Source organism: Sinocyclocheilus anshuiensis, unplaced genomic scaffold (genome assembly GCF_001515605.1).
Source record: "Sinocyclocheilus anshuiensis isolate Anshui unplaced genomic scaffold, SAMN03320099.WGS_v1.1 scaffold1148, whole genome shotgun sequence".
Lineage (NCBI taxonomy): Eukaryota > Metazoa > Chordata > Actinopteri > Cypriniformes > Cyprinidae > Sinocyclocheilus > Sinocyclocheilus anshuiensis.
Genome location: NW_015548259.1, coordinates 287383 through 310158, shown reverse-complemented (window position 1 = coordinate 310158; position 22776 = coordinate 287383). Strand labels below are relative to the sequence as shown.

Here is a 22776-nt window from a genome sequence, read left to right as displayed (position 1 = left end):
ACAATTGCTATGCATAAGTTACCGGCTGTCTTCGAGGTACGTCGTGTTATTTTAAAGTGTCTTAACAGGTTTGGTTTAGAACCGTGTTAAACTACTCAGTTTTTGTTTGTGTTGTTCATAAATAATTACAGGAGGTCCATAACGTGTACAACGAGTTTTCGTGAGTAGTCTTTTGTCGTGTTGATCTTCTCATGCAGTGAACAAAGAAGCGCGTAGCAAAGGCTCGGGACCCGAGAGCCCGTGGAAAGTAAGCACCCTGTTTACAATAATAACACTAGCTCCATGACGTTGCAAGACTGACAGAGCGCTGCGCCAATGGCGTGCCACGGTTGCTTCGGCAAGAGTGACATCATCGGAGGACTGCCTTTGAGGGGCGGGACATCCGTGACGCGATTGTCTGGACTTGCCTGCAGTGCGCTTTGTTAATACTTTCCCCGCTGATAAAATATACAAAAACTGTCACGGATCAAAACACGAAGAATGTTCTTTCAGCATTTTAAAAGCATAGAGAAAATAATATTATATTTCTTTACAATGAAAGGTTAATGAATGATCTGTAGTGGTTAATAAATGTAAAGTTAATCACTTTAACAATTGTGGGGAAGGAGAAAAGATGACATGATTTTAATGAATAGAACACTAAGTGATTTCATTAATAAGTCTAGAGGTGAACGAATGAAAAGAAAGGAGAAGACTGAGTCTTAACTGTGTGACTGATGAGAATTTGAATGTTGTGGTTGTTGATACTGTTCAGACGTTTAGTCGCCTATTGTGATGGTGGGAGGAAAATAATACAGTTTATAGTATCTTATGACATGCTTCAACTTATACAGTGAGGTTTTGTTGCAGTTCGAAGTGGCCTTGAGTTTGAACTAACATGGATGGCCTAAATTTGTGTACGCGCAACAAAACACTTTTTCAATAGACTTAGCTAAAACAAGGGATTTGTTAGGCTATATGACATGGCTAAATGGTAAATCGATCAGAGCAATAATAATGGCCAGTCAAGTTCAGTATATCCAGCATTAAAGTCTAGATCCAGAAATGTTCTGATAAAGTTAAACTTACAAGTGACATGCAAAGGAGTATGCATAAAAGTTTCCATAAAGGTTTTCACTTTAAAAGAAGTTAATTAGGTGTACACATATTTAGTACAGAGTTGTAGCATTCTAGTCATACATGGTGGATAAGTATAGAAAAGGTTGTGTTCTTTTACTACATACACACTTCCTGTTCTCTATCTTCAAATAAAATGAGTCAGTTCCTTTTCCCCATGTGGACATCCATTTACACCACATTACACTTAAATACACATTTAGTGGTGTTGACCTGTGTAGAAACACCCAAGATATTTCATGCTTATTTATGCCAGCAGTGTCATATGAGTTTATGTGGGAGTGTCTAAAAATAAGAAATATGAATGATGCAATGATGCCACCCAATTATTATAACTAAAAGGTGGGCAGTTTATGACTGTAGAATAAAGGCATCATGTTTTCTTTAGCAAAAACACTAGATAGCCTTTGTCTTGGTTTGTACAGTTGCAGCTAATGCCTGCAAAATAGGGCTGAGGTTTAGAAAGCAATTTAGTCACATAGCCACCAGATACTCCTAAACAAATCATCAGGGGTTGCTGATCAAATAGCCACAAAGCGGTGCCAGATTTTGAAAGTCATTATCCGAATTATGCAGTCGGCAGTAATCAGAAAGGGGTGGATTTGACAAATGGAGCGCAGTTTCTTTCTTCTCCCAATCAACCTTCACGCTGCCGGTGGTGTGAGTGACGCAGCCAAAAAGGTCTGGCTGCAGACTTGCACTTGCACTCTCAGACTTGCACTCTCATCTCTCTCTCTCTCTGTCGTAGTAAAGCGCAAGCTCTGTTGTTGTCAAGCTCCTTGCAGTGTGGCCGTTTGCCTCATCTTCACGGAGAACATCGACTGACGTTCCGTTCTTTTAATGTATTCATCTTTTTCTAGTAACTGCACACGCACCTTTAAAATCGGTCATAGAGAAAGTAATCATGACCGCTAATACCCACTTTTGTTCCCTCTTAAATTCACCAATGAAGTTAAATGATAAAGCTCGCTCGCTTTGTGACACAAGCTCAATATAACACCAGAAAAGCAGATACTCCAGCTGACGATTCATTTTCATGTTCATTGTAGCGTTAAATCAACCTCAGTTTTAACGCTGAAATGTATCTTTTTATAAGCTACTGAAATCCTTAAGCTATATACTGTATATAACCACGTACGTTCGCCTGAAACTCTCAGTGGTGTGAAGGCGATTGCAATGGTAACAATCGCTATTTCTTACAGTTAAACCGTGTATGGATATTGTGCGTGGGCTCTGGGTTGCTAACCGGTTTGAGGGTGCATTTTGTCTCGACCAATCCTGCGCGGTGCTCTAGGTCCCGGCATGCCCAATGCGGGCAGGGGGAGGCTCCGGCCAATTTGAATGAAGACTCGAGCTTTCGGCGCCATTTTCGAGTGAGCAGCTACAGCAACAACAGCTGCCTAGAGAGGCTCCGTACTGTAGTCCAGTAATTTGAGTGAGGGGACACTTTTTTCTTTTTGTTACCAGAGAACAAAGAGAGAATTTTTTTCTGAATTCGACCACAAATTTGAGGCGACTGTTTCCCGGTGGATGAACGCGACGGACATAAAAGACGATGTGTAGTGTCAACAAATAGTGAAGTGGAGACTGAAGTGAGCTAGGAGGCTAATCCGGCTAGCATCTCCAGCCGAGAAGGGGCGTCCAATTGGAGCCGCGCTGTGGAAACGATATATTTTTGTATTATTTTTCGAAAAAATCGTACAAATACGCGGATGACTTGAAAATTAATTAAAAAATTCGGGAAATTATTGCAGGCGACGACGAATAGATTGGTGTGGGTTGTTTGGTGGAGCGAGGTGGTTTTGTGCATTTTTTAAACGTTAAGTTTGAGCGGGATTGGTGATGTGAGCGAGACAGCCGGCGAGCCCGTCAGCCTATCAGCGAGCGATACACCGGGATGCCACAACGACCAACACTGTACTATTCTTTACTACAGTTTTTGTTCCTCTTTCTGCGAGAAAACAACGATGACCAGAGTGCCTTTTATTTTTTCCGTTTTTTTTTTTGCTCGAACTGTATCTAATGAGTGCACCGTAAGAATATTCAACTGCAAACTTTGTTTTTATTTTTTGTGGATTTACAAATATTACGAATGTTCAGGTGTTTTAGGTAAGTGTAATATTTTACATAAAATGTGTTATTGTTTAGTAACCATGAGAATAAAGATTTATGTTGTGTGTGTGTGAATGGTAAATGTATTAAAATAAGCAAACACATTCCATCTGTGTAAAAGGTAGATGGGAGTTGGAGATGGAAATGAAGAAGATGAGATGAAGGAGAGTTCGGTTAGTTTGTAGAACAGGATTATCTCTCGATCGAACAAACACATCATAATGTGTCGATCTACTGAGCTACTATCGCAACTTCACTCAGTTACTTTTCCCTCTTTCTTGCATTTTGAAACCCTTGTAAATCACTAAGTGTTATGGACACGTATTCATACTTTATACGAGCGGGCCTGTAAATTGGAATTACATAACCAGGTTGCATTGTCGGATAATTTAAGGCCTAGTTGTATAATTGTGATGTGCGATTATTCGTCATATTGATTGTTTTAGATGTTAGTGGAAAATGTACTTTTATGTATTGCAACGAGAGCGAGAGCTCATCTTTCAGCGTGATCTTAGGTCGCCAGTCGCTGATTTTTGCCGGCCTTTTTTGTCAGCGTTTGCACAGTTCTTTGACTAGCGCCGTATTTTTTCTGCCTGTTCTTAAAGTAATTTTGATTTTGTTGTTTCTTGTCTTTAACTCGACTCCATAACAAATTCTCTATACCTTAAGGAGAGTAGCACTTTGGAGACTTTTGTTCTCCCTAATGTAGAGGTCATTGTAGAGATTACCATGATGCTTTGACCTCCTAATTGTTGATTGGTGTAAAGGCCTGTCCATGTCATGTGATGTCATGGAGGTTAACCCAGAAGAGACCCAGGGTCATTTTAACCCAAACAGGGACTTCAGAGAATCCAGTTTTTGAACCTTTTTTAATAGAAGCTATCAACCTAACCTTAGTTTTATGCACTGTTTGTGTAGCTTTTGTTTTGTTACAATATTTTGTAATATTTTCGGTTTTTAGCTTGTTAAAATTATACTTTGCACACTTGTATATGCATGTGGTGTAATATAGAATGTTAAAAATATGGGTAATTTTTTTTTAGTTCCATGTCCCACAAATATAAATGCTCTCTGGTTTTGCCTAAATAACATAGTTTGAGTTATTTTAGAGTGAGTTTTTTTTTTATGGCCATTCACACACAAAAAAGTGACAAGTTACACCATACACCAGGTTAAGTCCTATGATAGAAACCTTACATTATGTCAACAGGCATAGAATGGGGCATAGGATGGCTAGGCACAAAATGTCAGTCTAAATGTTGCTGTTACAGAGAGTTTACATTTGAGGAACAATCAGAATTTATTAGGTTGCACATTAGAATTGCACATTCACTTGGCCAAAAAAATTTCAATACTGTGGTCAGTGTAAGACTCTTACTGTAATATGGAATTTCCCATTTTAGTCAGTTTTTTTATTTTATTTAAATCACTATTGTTTTTGTATTAATGTAGTTAACTTAGTATAGGCCAATACCAAATATTATTTGTCTTGCTACATTGGTTTCTAAGTGTTGTGTATTATTTTTTTTTCTTGGCAGTTTTTTTTCCCAGGAGTTGATCCTGCCTGGGACCAGTAGGGAAACCCCCACAAGTAAACCACAACGATCACTTTAGCATGTTTGCAACATTGCAGTTTAATCAGCAGACACGTCATGCACCCACTCAGATGCCCCACAGAGCTTCAGTGACAGTGCTGATACTACAATAATTGTATTTATTTTATTTTTTTGCTTGGTTTTGTACAGACACATTTTAGTCATAACTATTGTAATTATATTTCAGGAATTTGACCTACAGTAAGTTTTTATGCTAATAAATAAATATTACAGTATTACTTTGTATTATCTCTTTTTTCAAAGAAGTTCACTGTTGGAAACATTTAAAAAACTTAATCCCACACAAAGTTAAAATTAATGCATAAGAGTGATAGAGTACCTATGATCTGTTGCCATCAAAATATGTAATCAATTAACTTGCAGGTTATTTTAGGCAGATTATTCTTTACACAAGTTGATATACATCTATTTTTATCCACTTATTTTAGCTAATTTTGGGGAAAAACTAGCAATTTTCCACCCACAGTTTTTTTTTAATACTTATGTGCCTGTACACTTGTAATCTAACTTTGGTAAGATACAAAGATACAATTGTTTTTGTATTTATGCATTTATTTATTTTTTAACGTTGATAATATGATGATACAGATGACAAGATTTTAGTGTGAGCAATTGAACTTAAAATATGTTGCATGTTAAGACATTGTGACATTTTTCTGGTGTGTCCAGGGCTGAATTTTGAGAAGCTGATTTTTTTATGCTGCCAGCTCTACTGAGTTTTTAAAAGTAAAAGGCACCAGACTAGAGAAGTTAAATAGTGGTGTGTACAGAATTAAACAACTAGTTAGAAAAAAAACAAGAATACATTAAGTCAGTCATGCTTTATGTGCTTATGAGTGTGAGAGAGTGTAAATGTGAACTTGCAGGAAATTAAGTCTTACACTTCAAATCTCCTGACCAGAGGCTGTAATATACACACTCTGTTTTAATATGGGGCTTATTTATCAGTTAATTGTGTGGGTAATTTTATGGGATACGCCAAATTGGGTGCAGTAATATGACTATTAACTCAATAGAGGAGTTATGACAAGTTAGACATTTTTTTTTAAATATACTTATTTTTTTTAATAAGTAGAAACTCCTGTGTTGTTCTTGTTTTGGCCCATTGTGAAGTGGAGGAGCAAATGTGCGGTCCCAGGCACACAAAATGTCTCTGACATCACCCACGCTCTTTTAATGATTATAGGGAAAGTAGTGTGTGTATATGTAAGGGCTGTCTTTTTTTGTATGATGCAGGCCAGCCCTAACTCTTGAGACTTACAGCTCTGATATTGACTGTTTAGAGCATCTCTCTAACTAATGATAGAGTTTAAGTTTGGGTTGGATGCGACATGCACGTTGTTGTGGATACAAGCTGTTTGCAGTGTTGCAGAGCTTTCTTTGATCAATGCATGTGTGTAACTGAGAGGTTGCAGTCATGGCACAGGTGTGTATCTCGCTTTGTGTAGTTTCAGCCGTATTCAGGTGCAACGGTGCCGTACAGGTGTGCAGGCTTGCCTGCTGTCATTCTCTCTTTGACTAAATATTTACACAGACACTGTTTTTTTTTTGTTTTTTTTTTAGATTGCACACACATACACAGCTTTCATAGCTATACGTGCAGAAGTTTAGTTATATTTCAGGATTTAAACATGAATGTAGTGTGTATATTCTTTGCACATGACAAGTAATTTAAGCATGTTTTGATTTATTTAAGTTTTATTGTTAATATATTTTTTTCTAAAATTTTTTGCTTCCTATTTCAATGATCTTAAGTTATACTTGTGAAATAAAAGTCATTATTTTGCTTAATTTTCTTTTGTTCATTTATCTGACGAAATAATTACATGGGAGGGTTTCCTGCATAAGGCCGAGTCTCTCGGAGTGTGCAAGCGTGTCACATGCTGATGTTGATGAAGGAGTGGAAGGTGATACCCTTTGACCCTGAGGTCATGTGAGCTCAGTAAAATACAAGCAGAGAGAGGTTAAATGTTATACATTCATTCACACCCCCTCTCACTCACACAGACGTGTTTAGGGGCTCTGACGGTCCTTGCGCACACACACACATATGCACATGACCACTTTCTAAGTTATCAAAGAGCTGTGTGCTCATGTACTGCTTTGTATATAGTCAAATGATATAATTATAACACTATTTAAAATTATAGTGTAATATGGTGCATGTAATGTGCACTTATCTTGTGGGATTACAATGTTGCTAGTGCATGAGATTAAACTCCAAAATGGAGGCTAGGCCAACTACACACATTATAGAGTTGAAAGAACTTTTCATATCCCTTTGATGGCAACACTTTAAAAAATATATTTTTTAAGCCTGAAAAAAAATATAACCCAACATATTTTTGAAATTGTTTGATTTATAGAGTTTGAGTTGTCTAACCAGGCTGTATTTTGTTTGACCTGCTCTGTTACTCAAAGTCGTTCTAAATGTTTGTTTTTCCTATGTCTCCTTTTCAGCTCTGATAGTTGTCTGATAACTTTGGTGTGTTTTTTTTTTCTCCATGATAAAAATTCATGTGGTCAGATGCTTCCTGTGAAGATATTCATTTATAATATCTTTGCATAAGGCTTGCTGTGTGTGTGTGTGTGTGTGTGTGAGAGCGAGAGAGAGAGAGAGAGAGAGAGAGAAAAGGGACGTGTAGAGTTGGTGAAAAGAGGGGGAAAAACGTTTTCTCGTCAGTCTCTGTTTTTGTGCTACACGTGCATCTCTGGTTCACATCTGAAAGAAATGCATAATTTGTTTTTATTTTTCTAAAAAAAAAAAAATCTAGTGGGTTTGAAGGAGCTTTTTGAGGCAAACTTGCATGAGGTATTAGATGTAAATTTCAGAAATAGTTTCTGTCTAATTTATGTCCTTGTATAGGCCAGTGATAGTTTAGATCATTCTTATTATTATTTGTATCTTTGAAGGGAATGTAGTTTTAAGGGTGTATTTAAGATTTATGTATATTTTATAATCTACATAATAATATTTTACACTTCACACACTGCAATGATATCAGAGAACACACATTCACTCGCATAGTACACAGCAACTTTCTCTCATACACACACAATGTAGCACTAACTATAAGTGTAGTATATATATATATATATATATATATAGACGTTTTAAAATTTTGCTGCTGTCTGTTACACCAGATTCTTAAAACTGCAGCTGTAAATGTAATGTCTGTATTTTGATGACCTTTCTTCTTTTTTCCAGAATTTGCCTGGTTGTGACATCAGAAACCTTGAAAACAATTGAAGGTAATAATATCTCTGTTCAATTTATTTTATATGTTGTGTTACTTGTTATAAGAGATGAGCTGTGAACACATTTTTACAGCAACTAGGCAGTTCAGGTGCTATATGCCCAGTAAATGACACTTTCAGCATTTGACATCTGGCAAGCCATCATGGTATTAAGGCTTTAAAATCCCCTTCAAGCAGTGGGATGTCCGCTTTAGATTGACACAGTGCTTGCTTGCACAAAAGAAGTGTAAAGCATTTTTTTTATTTTTTTTTATTTAATTGTACTTACAATTGCCTATCATGATAGCCAATCCCTTTTTTTCGGGCAGTGCTGGCTAGGCTCTAACTTCTGTGAAAGTGCAAATTCACTGTAATGTCTAGTGGATTTATTTGTATTTCTTGCTTTTGAGGTGTGTTAGCTCAAGTAAATGCTGTAAGAAAAAAAAATTTCAGATGCCAACTCTCGTTTAGAAGCCATTGCCAGTTTGTTGTCATTATCAAGTGCAGGCCATTGGCTCTTAAAGCTAGTCTAGCATTGACTATATTGTGTGTGAGAGGATCTAGTTGTCTTCCTGTCAATCTCATAGATCACAACTAGGCATTAGGTTTTGTTTGGGTGACAGAACTAACTGGCTGATTTTAGAAAAAAATGTTTCTATTCTTGTTTGCTGTCAAAATCTCCTACGCTAATTTTTTTTACAGGAGAAAAAAATATTTCACTGTCAGTGACTTATCAGGAGCTGTACAATATATGACTATTGTAGCATTGTCACAATGGCTTGTTTCTTGGCCGTGAATCCATGTTCATCATTGACCCAAATTAATAGTTATGTTAATCAGGTCGTAACCTTGGTGTCAGTGTTACACCTTAGTGATCATAATAAACAGATGCTTGAAACTTGTCGTTAACTAATATTTTGTTATAGTTAATATGTTTTCATATACTAATAAAGATACAAACTATTACATTTCAAGAAAATTATGTAATTGTTTCATCACAAGTGGTATTGCTGGCTGTAAAATGCTGTATTATTTAGTACACTCACTGCAGATCTCCCCTTTCTGCTGCTTCACTTTTTTTCTACTAAAAAGCAGGCATGGAAATGTACTTGAATTATTGTTTAATGCTACAATTCTCCAATTTCTAATGAAAATCTAATATAATTCAATACAATTGAATTTTATTTTAAGATGTGACTAAATTCCAAATCTTTAGGAAGCTGGTGTGTCAAAGAAAATACTTTGATATTGAGATTTTGTGTTTGTCGTTCTATTGTCAGTTGTATAAATATATCTAATATTACTATCAGTACTTCAGTTTTTTTTAATTAGATCTTTATATGTTAATGATGTCTCACATCAACTCTGACTTGGTAAACACTAACATTAACCTTTTTTATCATAACTGTACATGAAGCACAGAGCACAGTGATTGATTCAGAAAAAATAGATTTCTTATTTAACATAGTGCGGGCATAAGAGATATCTTCAGCTGTGGGACAGCACTTTGGGAAGCTGGTGTCAGGTCTGTTCTCGCTGTTGAAGATGACTACGAGGCTGGATGTTGTCAGTGCTGAATCACCATCTTGGAGGTTAAATCCAGACTGGTCTAGAAGGCAAAAGTGCTAGTTTCTTGTTTTTAATATCATTATTTTTGATGGAGTTGCCAGAGGACAGGTTTTGGTATAATGCTTGAAAGTTGCTGAGAGGTTTGTCTGCATAAAATCCATCCTGTAGAAAATAAGAATGGAGGATAATGTACCACTGGGGATGATGTAAAAATAAAATGTTGATTACTGTATAAGACTCTTGTAATGCCTCATTTTTAGTCGTCTCTTGTGTCCTGTTTCAAAATATAATAAAAATTAAATATTCCAAAACAGTACAGGACCCACTGGGAATGATGGATCTTTTAAATATGCATAATCATACCAAATCATTCATTTTTTTTTTGACTTGTAGATGCCTTTTTACTGAATGCCTTTATTCTGTGATTCAGTGTGCAATAAGTAGTAACAAGTATACATTTTACTTCATGTATGCTATCGTTCTAAAGTTTTGTTTTGTAATCATACGTCAATAAAATATATTTAGAAATGTACATTGTATGCATGCAAAAATATTAAATAAAAAAAATATTGATAAACTCGATAAGTACATCCTGAACACTTAATTGTACATTAGCAGGTCCTGCACACAAATGTAGAAATAACACACTTTTTTTTTTCCCCTAATTGGATGCAAATGGTTTGCAGGCAAACACAGTAGTAGACACTGAAGTATTTTACTGCAAACTGACAGCATCACGTCCAGCTACTGTGTGTATGTTCTCACTCAAGCGTCCTCCTCTCTTCTGTGTTTCAGATGGAGTCCTGGAATGCCTCAAGCCCTGCTGAGAGAAAGAGAGAGAGGGAGGAGAGGAGTCACTCGCTCTGTGATTCTGGCAGTGCTTGGTCATGTTGCCGAGGGTGTGAGTGCGTGATTGAGAGAGAGGGACCCTCTCTAGGTGATGGTGTAGCAGCACAGAATGGTTTGTGGTGATACAGAGATGCAGGCTGTGATGTGCTGCAGCATCAATTCCTGGGACCTACGCAGTCAACAGAGAGAGAAGAGAAAGATTGTGTGTGTTTCAAATTTTTTTTTTTTTTTTTGGAAATATTCTAAATGAAATCACTATTCTTCTAAACGTGCTGTTGCTTTTTTGTGTTGATGCAAATAAATAATAAAACTGGAAAAAATAAGGAAAAAACTGGTCTGACCTGTCGCATACTTATTTGAACCTTGTTAGCGCACCTTTTGTCGACGTATATGTTGTGCTTTTGTTTTCAACACTTTCCACAGGGAACGCAACTTCTGTTATGAGATCTCGTCTTTGTGGTCGCTTTTCTTTACTGTGTTTCAATATTGCAGAATTTTTTTTTTTCTCTACCCCCTCCCCCCCCCAAACCCCCCCGGTGCGTACACTGAGACCACAAAACTGACTCCAAATATACCTTTTTTTCAGTAATAACAAATAAGTAAGTTTTGGACGGCATATTAATATCAAGGCAAACGAGAGGTTACCGAACGGCGCATGCGTACAATATCAATCTTGTATAACATAAGTGTTAAAACGCTTATCATGCAGCGAAGTTCTGATGTGGGCATGTTATTTTTCAGATTTCCAGGTAGTTGTAAATGACGTGTCATTTCATGTTAACAGTACAAGTCACTAGTAGCCTGTGTAACGTTTCGTGACAGTGCTTATATTAAATATAATTTTTTGTGAAATTTCACAAAGTTCTGTCGGCCTGAAATAATGAAACCGTAGTCTACTATAACGCAATGCAGGCCTCAAAAAGCATATCACTGAAATAATTAACGCCATTTTATGAAAAGAAATTAAAAAAACACCCATTTATGAGTAGGCTAGCTAAATCATCTAAAACCACCATTCGGGCTCGTTTTTGCCGTGTCCTTGTATTCTGAGAAATTATAATTATTTTATTTATTTATTTCTGTATAATTTTACCAAGGTCAAATAAATTCGAAAAACTTTGAGGTGTTTTACAAGGGACCCATTTACACGCAGAAGTGCGTGTGTGGTTTTTCATGTCTGAATGCTGCGTTTGCCTGATTTTATCACATTCTGTATCCTTGACAATAATGAAAAGACGTCTTATTTTTTTGTTTAATTGACCAGCACTTAAAACCATTGTTGCCTTTAACTCGTAACATAATCACTTCTGACAAATGTCGATTTAATCTTCCGACGCTTCGTTTTAGTCATATGATGCTTTTAGACTTGATCTAAAGATGGCCAGCGCAGCTTACATAATGTAGCAACAGTGCACAGTTTCATAGAGCTGATTTTAATCTATTATTTGGTAATGTCAAAACATACACATTTTAATAATTTAATGGAAAAACGTTTCAAGATGAAATGGTTAATTGTCCAGTAGGTTACGCTCATAAGACGTAAAATTGTCTTGAGGTTTTTATTTATTTATTTTCTAAGCAAATAGATAATTGAATGTGAAGACTGATTTCTAAGCGCCTTTTTTAATTAAATACGTTTTTATCAGAACCTAAAAAATGTTCTGCTCTCACTTATTTGTTGTATTTGATGCTTTGAGAAGTCCTCATGTCATTTTATGGCTGTGAAAAATATAGGCTATTTAATTTAACTTTACTCCTAGGCAGACATTTAAATAAAATACATGTTTTCGCTTATAATTTAATTGTGAATATACTGATTTTTACATGACTTGAACTGATTGCAGTTAGGCCTACTGGTCGTGTGTTTGGACCGAAGTTTTTTTTTTTTTTTTTTTTAAGTGTTTTAGTGTGTTTATGTCGGGGAAACTTATAAGGTCCAAATAATTGTCGAAATTTTCTCTGCATACAGCTGCTGATCGTCAAGCTCTTCTTTTAATTCTATAGACAAAACAATGAGATTTAATTCTCAAACCCTTACGGCTCTTTGCTGAGTGCCTTAAATGTTACATGCAGGACAATGCGTATATGTGAAAGGTTAACATATGTAATTTTAATAAAAAAATATATGATCATTTATTTTTCTTTCTCGACAACCATAACACGTTGTCTGGAAGTTTTGAGACATTTGCAGTTATAACCTAGGTTAATTGCTGATGTTCCCTATTGGTGCATCGTTTATCACAATGCAAAATTGTGTTGCTGTTTCATGATGCGCCGCATGACAGTTTAATTTATGCGGCTTATAATTGAAATTTAAACGGCAATCATATGAATTCGTGTATCTGGTGGATTTCATTTTTTTTTAATGTAGCCGGATATATAATGGGCAAATGTTGTTTGCTAGTGTGCAAGAACGTAACCTAATACAACTAATGCATTTCACATTTTACAATTACAGGACACACAGACGCTATAAGACTTTTGCTGCTTCACATAATGCCATATATCTCATTTGACACAATTTTAAAGAGAATTAAGCATGAGGCTAGAACTTAAGTATATATCATACATGCAATGAAGGGAAATTTATTTGAAGTCTTATCTCTATAACAATTTACAACTTTAAAAATAAAAACAGGAGAAAATGGGAGCATGCAATGTGCTACTTTTCGGTGTAGACACTTCCTTCAAGAGACTAGTATTGACAAAATCAATTATTAAAGCAATTCAATCATTAGTCATTAGAAACATTAAACGCAAAGACAAAACGTTTAAAGTAAAAATAAATAGCCTTTCACGTGTGTTGACGTGACTGCCTTTTTTTCTTAAAATAATAGTGAGGTAGGCCTATAGGCTACTGGTGTAAGATAGATATGTGATAGAGTGAAGATAGTGTCGTTATTTAAAGACACAATGTTACATTTGTTTTAAAAGAGAGAAAATCGAAGAATTGGAATTACATAACACATGACGCCATTTCAGAACAAGCTTCCTATTTATCGGCAATGTTTTCTGCAGGCTTCAGAAAAAAAATGTTTATTAATAAATTTGTTGTTATTTAATTTACTCTAAGTTATGTAAGGTTTTATTTTGTAAAGTAGGTTAAAATAGGTAATTTCACTTTTCATCCCTCAGTTCGCCTGGCAACAGTCGGCTAAATATATGTTCGGTGACATGCGCGGGTGGGTGACGTCATATCGGAACAGAGTCGAGAATCTCTCAGGATTCCGATGTTTAAACAGCGGGGAAAACGGGGATACCTTCACTTTTTCTCTAAGCAGTCCTGACTTTGTGTTTAATGATGCACATCTCATGTCTCTCTTGGTTGAAACCAAGACATTGTTGAGGTCTGATTTTTTTTTTGTATAAAAATATGAAAGAGTATATAAAAGAACTGCCCCTCAAAACACGAATCCCGTTCCATTAGCCAATGATGCTCAGATAAAGTTTTGTTTCGGAAATAATAATTTCAGAATGTTCTCTTAATGCCAAATGTTGTCGCAACATTTAAGCTACATTATGGCAATGACTAAACAACATAAACAAATAGCAGTATGCAAGTTCATTCTGAGTAATACTGAAATAAATAAATAATACTGAATAACTACATTTACTTTCCTGGTGCGAGACTGACATTCAGTTACGTAACGTTTAACCTTGAGTCTCCTGATAACTTGCACAGAGTAGATAAACGATATCAATGCACAATCGGAATAAGTGTCCCCTTTTAGTTAACTTCCAACACTGGTGCTTCTAAAACTGCAATAAGCATAATATATTAAAAAGTGAAAACTTGTATTCAAGAGGAACTTTTGGAGATACAGCTCTATATAACTTCAGTCAACAAGGCATTTTATTAAGTTTAAGATTGGGAAACGTTATCCCATTAGTAAACCACGATTCATCCACACTTGTTTTTCCATTTAAAACTAACAGACAAAATCAGTGCAATTTAATAGCACACAAATGCTGACTGTACAAATCAGCCATTCTTGTTACACATTCAAAAACAGAGACACAAACTAAATTTCCCCAAATGCTATACTGGATTTTCTAGGTTGGCACACTGTAGTACATTAAAAAAGTACCTAATGAATGAAGTTATAAAATCAGCTGATGAAATCTGATGTTGTGTTTATCAGGTCCAAGATACAGTTCCGACACAGCTCGGTTAGTAGCGTGCAGATCGCTTCCGCTTCTTTCCAGCAGAACCCAAACCAGCGCACAATCTCTCCAGGACCGGGCAGAGAAAAGCCACTGAGTGCGACCACCTTATCCTGGAAGCCCAGAGCGAGACAGTCCGACGGGAGAAAGTTCAGCGCGGGGAGGCACGCACATACAACCAGAACAACTCTCCACAGCACACGGGAGAAGCGCGGAGCGGCAGCAGAGGGCTGCGAAGCCAGGTAGGTGCTGCTCTCGTAGGGGGCGCACAGCTTGTCCACCTCTCCAAGAAGCACCCGGTCCCATTCCTTCACATCGAAGCTCTGCAGGCCAAGCAAACCCACATCCACGTCCGTCTGCGACGGCAGCGGCGTTCCGCGAACGACGCGCAGCTTTTCCCTGAAGTCCTGCATCTGCTGGAGGAAAGTGAGCGGGTCCGAGAGCGAACGGAAGGATTCGGCGATGCTGAGCGCGCGCCGCTGTTCCTCGATCGCCGAACGGAGCTGGTTGATCTCGGGGTCAAAGGTCTGCATGACCGCGAGCTTCAGAGTCTCCAAGTCCGAGAGGATCTCTCTCCGTTTGTGCTCCAGCGTGCGCAAAAGTTTGTCAAAGTACTCAGAGACTCGATCTGCGTCCCGCGACACCCTCTCCAGCGCTTTCTTCTTCGCTCCCTCTAACGATTCCAGGCACGACTGCACCTCCTCGCCCCTCCAGCCCTCCACGACACGAAACAACTCCTCAAACGCGAGCTTCTCGCGTTCGTACGCCTCCGCCAGCGCGCAAAACTTGTGTCCTTTATGATCACCTGTCGTGGCGCAAAAACCACAGATGAGCTTCAGATCCGTGGCGCAGAAAATGTTGAGCGGTTGTCCGCTGTGAACTCGGCAGAGAGACATCCTCGGCATCACTCGAATCCTGTTGTACTTCTCCACGATGCCACGTAGGGAGTAATTGACTTGTAAGCTCGCGATGCCGTTGTGCACGGTCTCCTTTCGACAGGTCGGACATTTAAACGGTGGTCTCCATGCAGGGCCCCGGATACCGTCCAGGATGCCCTCGAGACACTTCTTGCAGAAGCTGTGAGAGCACGGCAGAACTCGCGGGTCCTCGAAAAGACAGCAGCATATTGGGCATGTGAGATCCTCCTCCAAGAGCTCCATCGTATCCTAAAATGGAAAAAGACATCAATATGAAAGCTTGTCGGGGGCATGACACATCAATACAACTTTCATCATCTTAGCAAGCGTCTTTATCGGGCATCTCGCACCGATTGTGAAGTCCAGAGCACTCAGTGCTGTCCAGTATCATTGTAGACATCGTCCATATTACGCGCAATAAACCAAGTAGCCCATTTGTTTGGTTTTGCAAGAATGCGTTACTAGTCTACAGAGAATAAATGATAGAACCAAACTGCCTGAGAATGAGAAACTGCATCCATGTGAAGCTTAGCCTGCAAGCTTCTTTTTTTTCTTTTTTTTTACATTTGCATCGAGCAGACGATATTTTTCAATGCATATCAAGCGATTCTGTGGAAGAGGCACGACAGGTTAACCAAATATATTAGGTCAGATTGCCTGATGATGAAGACTTCTGAGTACAGCAGTGCTTCATATTTAATTGTCGCGTGAGAACTTTCGTGCAGGAATATCCGAGGACCTGTCCAACAAACTTCAACGTATTGATTTAGAAAAAAGATTCCCCGCCGTCGAGTTGTCAAAAATGTTTCTCTGTTTGCCCGGGTCCGGTTGTCAAGGTATTACTACGGTTGTGGCAGATTTTGCAGGCGGAAAGCATCAGCAATTGGACCAGAAGCGCACTAGATGCTTAGGCAGTGCGCAACGCAATCATGATTCTTGTTGCTGTGCAGACTTCGCCCTTTCCAATTGGGAAATTTTAACTAGTTCAGGTCAAGTCAGTATGGCCAGGCAGTTAAAAATAATGCGCACAAACAGCTAATGAATAGCGCATCTAAAGACACACATTTCAACGCCACATTCAGCGTAATATCCTCGTAGCCAAGTGTATTTGCAGACTCAAGCAGTTGAATACACGTTTTGTGCGGTGAGAAATAAATGCAGAGGGTCCCTTCATTATTGGATGTGGTTGTTGCGGGGGAGCACTCACTCTCTCCTAGATCAGCGTTTCTCTGCAGATTACGTCAATACTGGCGTTACCCATCATCTACCCACATAAACGCCTAATTCATCTATTTAGTGAGCTTCAATAACGACGTGATTTTTGTTTACAACTAGTCATGAGTTATAGATACAGAACCAAAAAGCACATTGTTGTTCTCTGCCATAAAGATGATCCTTAATCACGCCACGTTGGTCGCATATGCCCGTGCCATGTGTTACGGTCTTGACGCATCGATAACCAATCGCTACCGAGTCACGTGTCAAAATATTTTGACCTCGATTTTTCTTCCCCTGTTTCCATGCCATCAGGAAGAGAAGGGTTTCCGAGACGCTGCGCTCATTGGTCGAATCAGGGATGAAAGCGCGTGCAGTAACGTAATTGGCCACGAGAGGGCCCACGAACCGGTTAAGCGCTTTTTATGATAATTTGTTTTTATTCATTGTATGTTAATTCGATAATAACGCAAACCAAAATTCACAAAGGGGACACATACATTTAAAAACATAAAATTGTATCCCAGTCCAATTCAACACTATGATATATGGTATGCTCTCGCTTTTTTATTGTAACTTTATTTGGCTTTGAACTTTAAACACCTTGCGTTATGCATGTGATATTTACCTGTCATAAAAATAATGTACAAACAAATATATTCTTTAACTTTTTGTGGGGTGAAAACTATCATGTGGCACTTAAAAACTACCAAAATAAAAGAAAATTCCTCCAGTTTGCCTCGTCACTGTGTATTTTCAATTAAATGTCTATTAAAGTTTCTCAGAGTGATTATACGGATGTAAATATTTATCCGGACCGCTGATAGAGCGTCACGGACCATTTGCAGTCGTTTGTGGATTTGTAAAAAATCTATTTTTATAGCGATTGCAGGCGGATTTACATTAGAAAATCAGGTAAGAATCACAGATACGAAATTATAAAAAAAAGTGTAAAAAGGTTTTCAATAAAAAACAGTTCTGAATGCGGCCCAAAGAAGACTTTCCGAACCGGTAAGCGCCCCCTTGAGGCGGAACTCTTGTGTGTCTCAAAACAGCACCAGTCAACACTGATTGTTTCCCACGGGATCCATTCTATCCTGGAAGCGTTGTGCGCTCTTCAGTTTGACGTGTGTAACTGCACTTCCGGCGATATCGGCGCTAGAATGGCTGCAATGTTTACGTGTTGTTTGGGCTGCTGCGGGGATGGCGGACCGGGTCATGCTCCCCTCAAAGAAATGCCCACCGTACAGCTAGACACGCATCACATGGGTAAGAGTCATTTCCACTGCTCAGCGGGGTCACTAGAAGTCACCAATTTAAAATTTAAAGCGATGAGATGTGTCTAGCTAGCAGATGATGCTGTATCCTAAAAAAACAATGGCTAGTTTTTCAACACAAATTGACTAATACATATTCTAACCATCACTGTTTTTAAATAAACAATGTGCATTTGTTCCTAACAGTGTCTAATTAATCAGCTAAAGTAGTCCTCTCTACTCCGGATCACATGCTAGTTGCTAGTATACAACTGACAGATCCAATATCTGTTTAATCTTTTATAATTGAGTGAATCCAGGAAGTGTTTTTCATTTCAGCCTTGTTTTTCTGCAGTTATCTCTGAAAACATTATGAAATGCAATAATGCATACCTGTATTTCAGTGCTGTGGCAGTGTGGTCATGAGAGTTTGCTTGGCCTTTTTTCCCAGGGACGGATGTGGTCATAGTGAAAAGTGGGAGGCGGATCTGTGGAACTGGAGCCTGCTTTGCCAACGCCCCTCTGCACCAGAACAAGAGCTATTTTGAGTTCAAGATCCAGTCCACGGGTGAGTGCCTCCATGATAGCTGTAACTACAGAGCAGGGCCAGACTTTTCATAATGTTCTATTGTAGGTATTTTCCGTCTCACTTGAATTGTTTTTAATATTTTTCTAATGCCTGTGCAAACACTGTAGCACTTTGTAGCTGTCAGATAGAATGATTTGTTGTCTCTAAGAGGAATGTCATTGAGTGTGTTGTTGATGTAAAACAGATTTTGACCTAAATAAATCAATAAATAAAATCAGTTTTGAGAACACAACTCTAGTTAAGTAATTGAATCAATTGCAATAGCCAGAAATAAAGCATTAGACATTAAGGGATGCCATGCTTCATATGGTTAAGCAATATTTTCCCTTAATATAAAAGTTAATTTATGACAGTAACTCATATCATATTTCATGTTTCTCAACAATTTCAAAAGACAAACAAAATCATATTTTGCATAAAGACAAATCTAAAAATTATGTGATTTAGTGCCATTTAAAGTAAAAAAAAAAAAAAAATCCAAGATTATGAGATTAAAGTCATGATATTTTGAGAATAAAGTCATATTACTACTTTAATCTCATATTGCTATGACTTTATTCTTGTAATTTTGAGTGTATTCCCCAAATATTATAACTTAAATCTCATAATCTTAGATTTTTATTTTATTTTACGTGCCACTAAAATGCTGTCATAATAAAAAATAATAAAAATAAAAATAAAGTAACTTATTATTGGGACCTTATAGAAGAAATCTTTTTGCTTTGTGACATTTTTACTGCAATCATATTTCATTTACCTCCTGAATCTCTGTAATGGTCTTCAGATGGATGAGTACATGAAGGTGTGCTGCTGATTGTGTTTGTGGTGCAGGTGTTTGGGGGATCGGTGTGGCCACTCAGAAGGTGAATTTGAACCAGGTGCCACTGGGTCAAGACAGTCACAGTTTGGTGCTTAGACACGATGGCTCCATATACCACAATAATGAGGAGAAGAATCGATTACCTGCCAACAGCCTTCCTCAGGAGGGGGATATAGTGGTACGTTTTTACTTTTGGATTGTGAGCCATCAATAGCTAAATTGTGGAATACAGCAAGAACATGCTGTATAAGACATATCGCTTCTGTTCGTAAATGCGTGTCTCTGTTTTAAGGGGGTGACCTATGATCATGTGGAACTGAACTTGTACTTAAATGGAAAGAACATGCAGTGTCCAGCCTCAGGTATTCGAGGGACTGTGTTCCCCATAGTTTATGGTGAGTATTTCAGTAATATGATATATATATAATTTTATTTCTCCAATATAATGACAATATTGATATCATATATTTACGTTTCTTTAGCTTCAGTCTTGCTAAGAACTTTTTTTCAGGCTAGTTCAGCTAATGAACAGCACATTTTAAAGTAAAAACCAAAATCTTTTCCAGAACATTAATTCGCTCTTTTAATTGAAAACCGGGACTTTTGTTTCTTACAGCCACCGTTTAAGTATTGTGGTCCTTTTTTGTGCCTATTTTATGCAAACTGAAAGGATTGTTCGTCCAAAAATTGTCATCATTTACTCAACCTCATGTCTCTCCAAACCAGTATGACTTTCTTTCTACTGTCGAACAGAAAATAAATATTTTGAGAAATGCCATACAGTGGAAGTCAGTGTTAATGCAGTCACTGGGCTCCAATGTTGTTTGGTTCCATCGTTTTCAACATCTTCTTTCATGTTTTGCAGAAGAAATAAAGGTTTGTAACAGCATGAGGGAGAGCAAATGATGACAGATTTTTCATCTTTTGGTGGACTATCCCTTTAAGTTTAAAAAAGGTTAAAAGAACATTTAAGAATGTGCAGATTGTTCTTATGTTGAAGGGAACATACCATAAAGCAATAATTTAATTTTCAATACAACTTGTAAGTTTCAATACAAGTTTTAAAAAAAGGACTGAGAAAAATAGATTTTTCATGATATATTACCTATATATTGCAGAGACAAAATGTCATGAAATGACAAAGTTTATGCCATTCATTGATGTTTGTAATCTCCCCTCTCATTCCCTCAGTGGATGACAGTGCCATCATAGACTGCCAGTTCAGTGATTTCTACCATACTCCACCTGAAGGCTTTGAAAAGATTCTGTTTGAGCAGCAGATCTTTTGAATTGTCAGCTGTGTGTGCATAGTGTCGAGCTGAACTGTGTGTGGCAGCCTGTGGTTACGATCTCTTTCAATGTTGCTTCTGCCTTTGCTGTTACTATTGCTGCTCTTGTCCATTTGGAAGACAAACCAGGCTTTATTTCTGTCTGCGTGTGTGAGAATCTACAACCCAGAAAACACTTTACATAAGCACTGAAGACACTTACTGATATCTACTTTCTGTAGTGGGTGATATTGATAAACTGAGCTTATCCTTTTATTTAATGACAATGTACAATGGTCAGCAGTTGATCAGCTTTGTGTTTATTTGATTTATGTAGAAATTATTGTTGATTTATTGTTGATATATCGGCTTTCTTGAATGAAACAATTGTATTTGCACTAGTTACATGTGATTGAAAATCAAACCAAACCTCTCGTTTGTTACTGTCATTTGCCTTTCATCTGAACTAGCCATATTGATAAATTGCTAACAGTAAATAGCAGATTACAGTATTTTCCACAGTGTATTTTAACATCTTACCTCTGTGATCTCTATTGCACATATTAAATAAGTGGCTTTGGCTGAACATATTTCAGAGTCAAATAACCACTGAAACATTTCAGACATGCATGAATTTATTTAACATGATCATTTTTGCTGCCCTAACTTACATCTTACCAAACTCTTCAAATGTTAGGATGAAGGTAAAAGTTATCTTCTTTCTTCTGATGTGTTTTGCTCTGCTGATAGAAATAATTAACTTCTGCACAGTAACATTAATTACAACTATTAACCTAATTTTACTGGTTACTGCAGAAATCTTATGTCCTCTTAACACTAAAACCATTCATACAGTGGGTATAGAAAAGAATCACCCCCTTTAAAATAATCACAATGTGTTGCTTTGCAGCCCAAAATGAAGACAGGCAGTTTTTGTTTTATCCAGCTGTATTTACTCTGTGCAGCTTATAACATCCAAGTGAAAGATATAACACCAACATGTCAGAAAAAATTTAAAAAACAGAATCGGGGGGTGATTATTTTCTGTACCCACTGTACATTAATTTTATTCACAATAAAATGCACCACCAATTCTTAAGTCTTATTTTAACAGCATGGCCATGCAGCTACTCAAAGGCAATGTGCTTTTCAGAAAAGGTGCTCTGAAAAAGTTGTCCTGTAAGACTTGTCAAATCTGTTTTTCAATCCCCCAAAAAGCTTGAATTTTCTCCGTACACTGTGTCTTATGGTACATTCCACAAGTGCTGTATTTAATAAACCTAAGTATTCTGTCTCTGTGTCAAAGACCTGTTATATTGTGAAATGATGTCTTATGACCAAATAAAATATTGACAATGTACAAGCGTCTCTACAAAAATAAAGTGTTAGATTTAGTTAAAATTCTAAAGATAGATAATCTTAATATTAATTAGATTTATTAATAATAAATATAATTTTGATATGTTCTACTCATATGCCACAGAACCATTCAGCATCAGTCAGTAATATAATACGTAACCGGGATGGGTGGGTAATTCTTTGTAAACCCCCCAATGCAGACTCTTATTGTTCCCATTGTCTTGATTTCTCAGCAGGTCTAGACATTAGTAATGACAGACAAGTGGGGGTTCAGCGAACAACTTGAAAAAGCCTTTAAAAAAAAAGGCTGCTTCTAAGATCTTACATACTACTATTTTCAAGTCTTCACTGCTTTGGTGGTTCTAAAATGAAAAAAAAAAAAAAAGAATAAAAGGTAAAGGGACCCTTTTATAATAACTTTCATGAATAAGTAACACATTCTATTATATTTATTATCTAATACAGATGATAGTTAAAAATACATAAAAAAAAGTCATAAAACTATTTAATATATTTTCATGTTTATATCTGAATGTACATTAACTGATCTACTTGCATGGGTTTTATTAAAATATTTATCCAAATTAATTAACTGAAAACTGTTTAGACAAGGTTTGGACTACATTGCCTAAGTACAGTTGAAAGGACAATGACAACTGATAGTTCTGAAAGAAGCAGCTGTGAATCTA

General features: G+C 37.2%; 2 protein-coding genes across 7 annotated transcripts; one reads left to right on the top strand and one right to left on the bottom strand.

Moving 5' to 3' along the window:
- Window positions 1–10234: 10234 nt before the first annotated feature.
- LOC107655513 (tripartite motif-containing 13-like) lies at window positions 10235–18520 on the bottom strand. Of its 6 annotated transcripts, none has more exons than XM_016443007.1 (3): window positions 18445–18520; window positions 14588–15829; window positions 10235–10668 (listed from the first exon to the last, which is right to left on the bottom strand). In XM_016443007.1, exon 2 carries the CDS (start codon window positions 15821–15823, stop codon window positions 14609–14611), a length of 1215 nt encoding a protein of 404 aa, XP_016298493.1. In that variant the 5' UTR covers window positions 15824–15829; window positions 18445–18520; the 3' UTR covers window positions 10235–10668; window positions 14588–14608. The 6 variants fall into 6 exon arrangements, with proteins under 6 accessions (XP_016298493.1, XP_016298491.1, XP_016298496.1 ...); XM_016443005.1 differs by lacking the exon at window positions 18445–18520 and adding an exon at window positions 16963–17266; XM_016443010.1 differs by lacking the exon at window positions 18445–18520 and adding an exon at window positions 16788–16954.
- spryd7b (SPRY domain containing 7b) lies at window positions 17818–21719 on the top strand. The gene is made up of 5 exons (XM_016443012.1): window positions 17818–18064; window positions 18503–18619; window positions 19472–19638; window positions 19753–19855; window positions 20652–21719. The coding sequence occupies exons 1-5, from the start codon at window positions 17959–17961 to the stop codon at window positions 20747–20749; spliced, it is 591 nt and encodes a 196-aa protein (XP_016298498.1). The 5' UTR covers window positions 17818–17958; the 3' UTR covers window positions 20750–21719.
- Window positions 21720–22776: the final 1057 nt, after the last annotated feature.

What these genes read in the sequence shown, in the direction of transcription:
- spryd7b (XM_016443012.1), top strand. Translation starts at nt 17,959, where the DNA reads ATGGCTGCAATGTTTACGTGTTGTTTGGGCTGCTGCGGGGATGGCGGA. An exon ending in GCTAGACACGCATCACATGG is followed by an intron (nt 18,065 to 18,502) that starts GTAAGAGTCATT and finishes CTTTTTTCCCAG; the next exon opens with GGACGGATGTGGTCATAGTG. An exon ending in TGTGTTCCCCATAGTTTATG is followed by an intron (nt 19,856 to 20,651) that starts GTGAGTATTTCA and finishes TCATTCCCTCAG; the next exon opens with TGGATGACAGTGCCATCATA.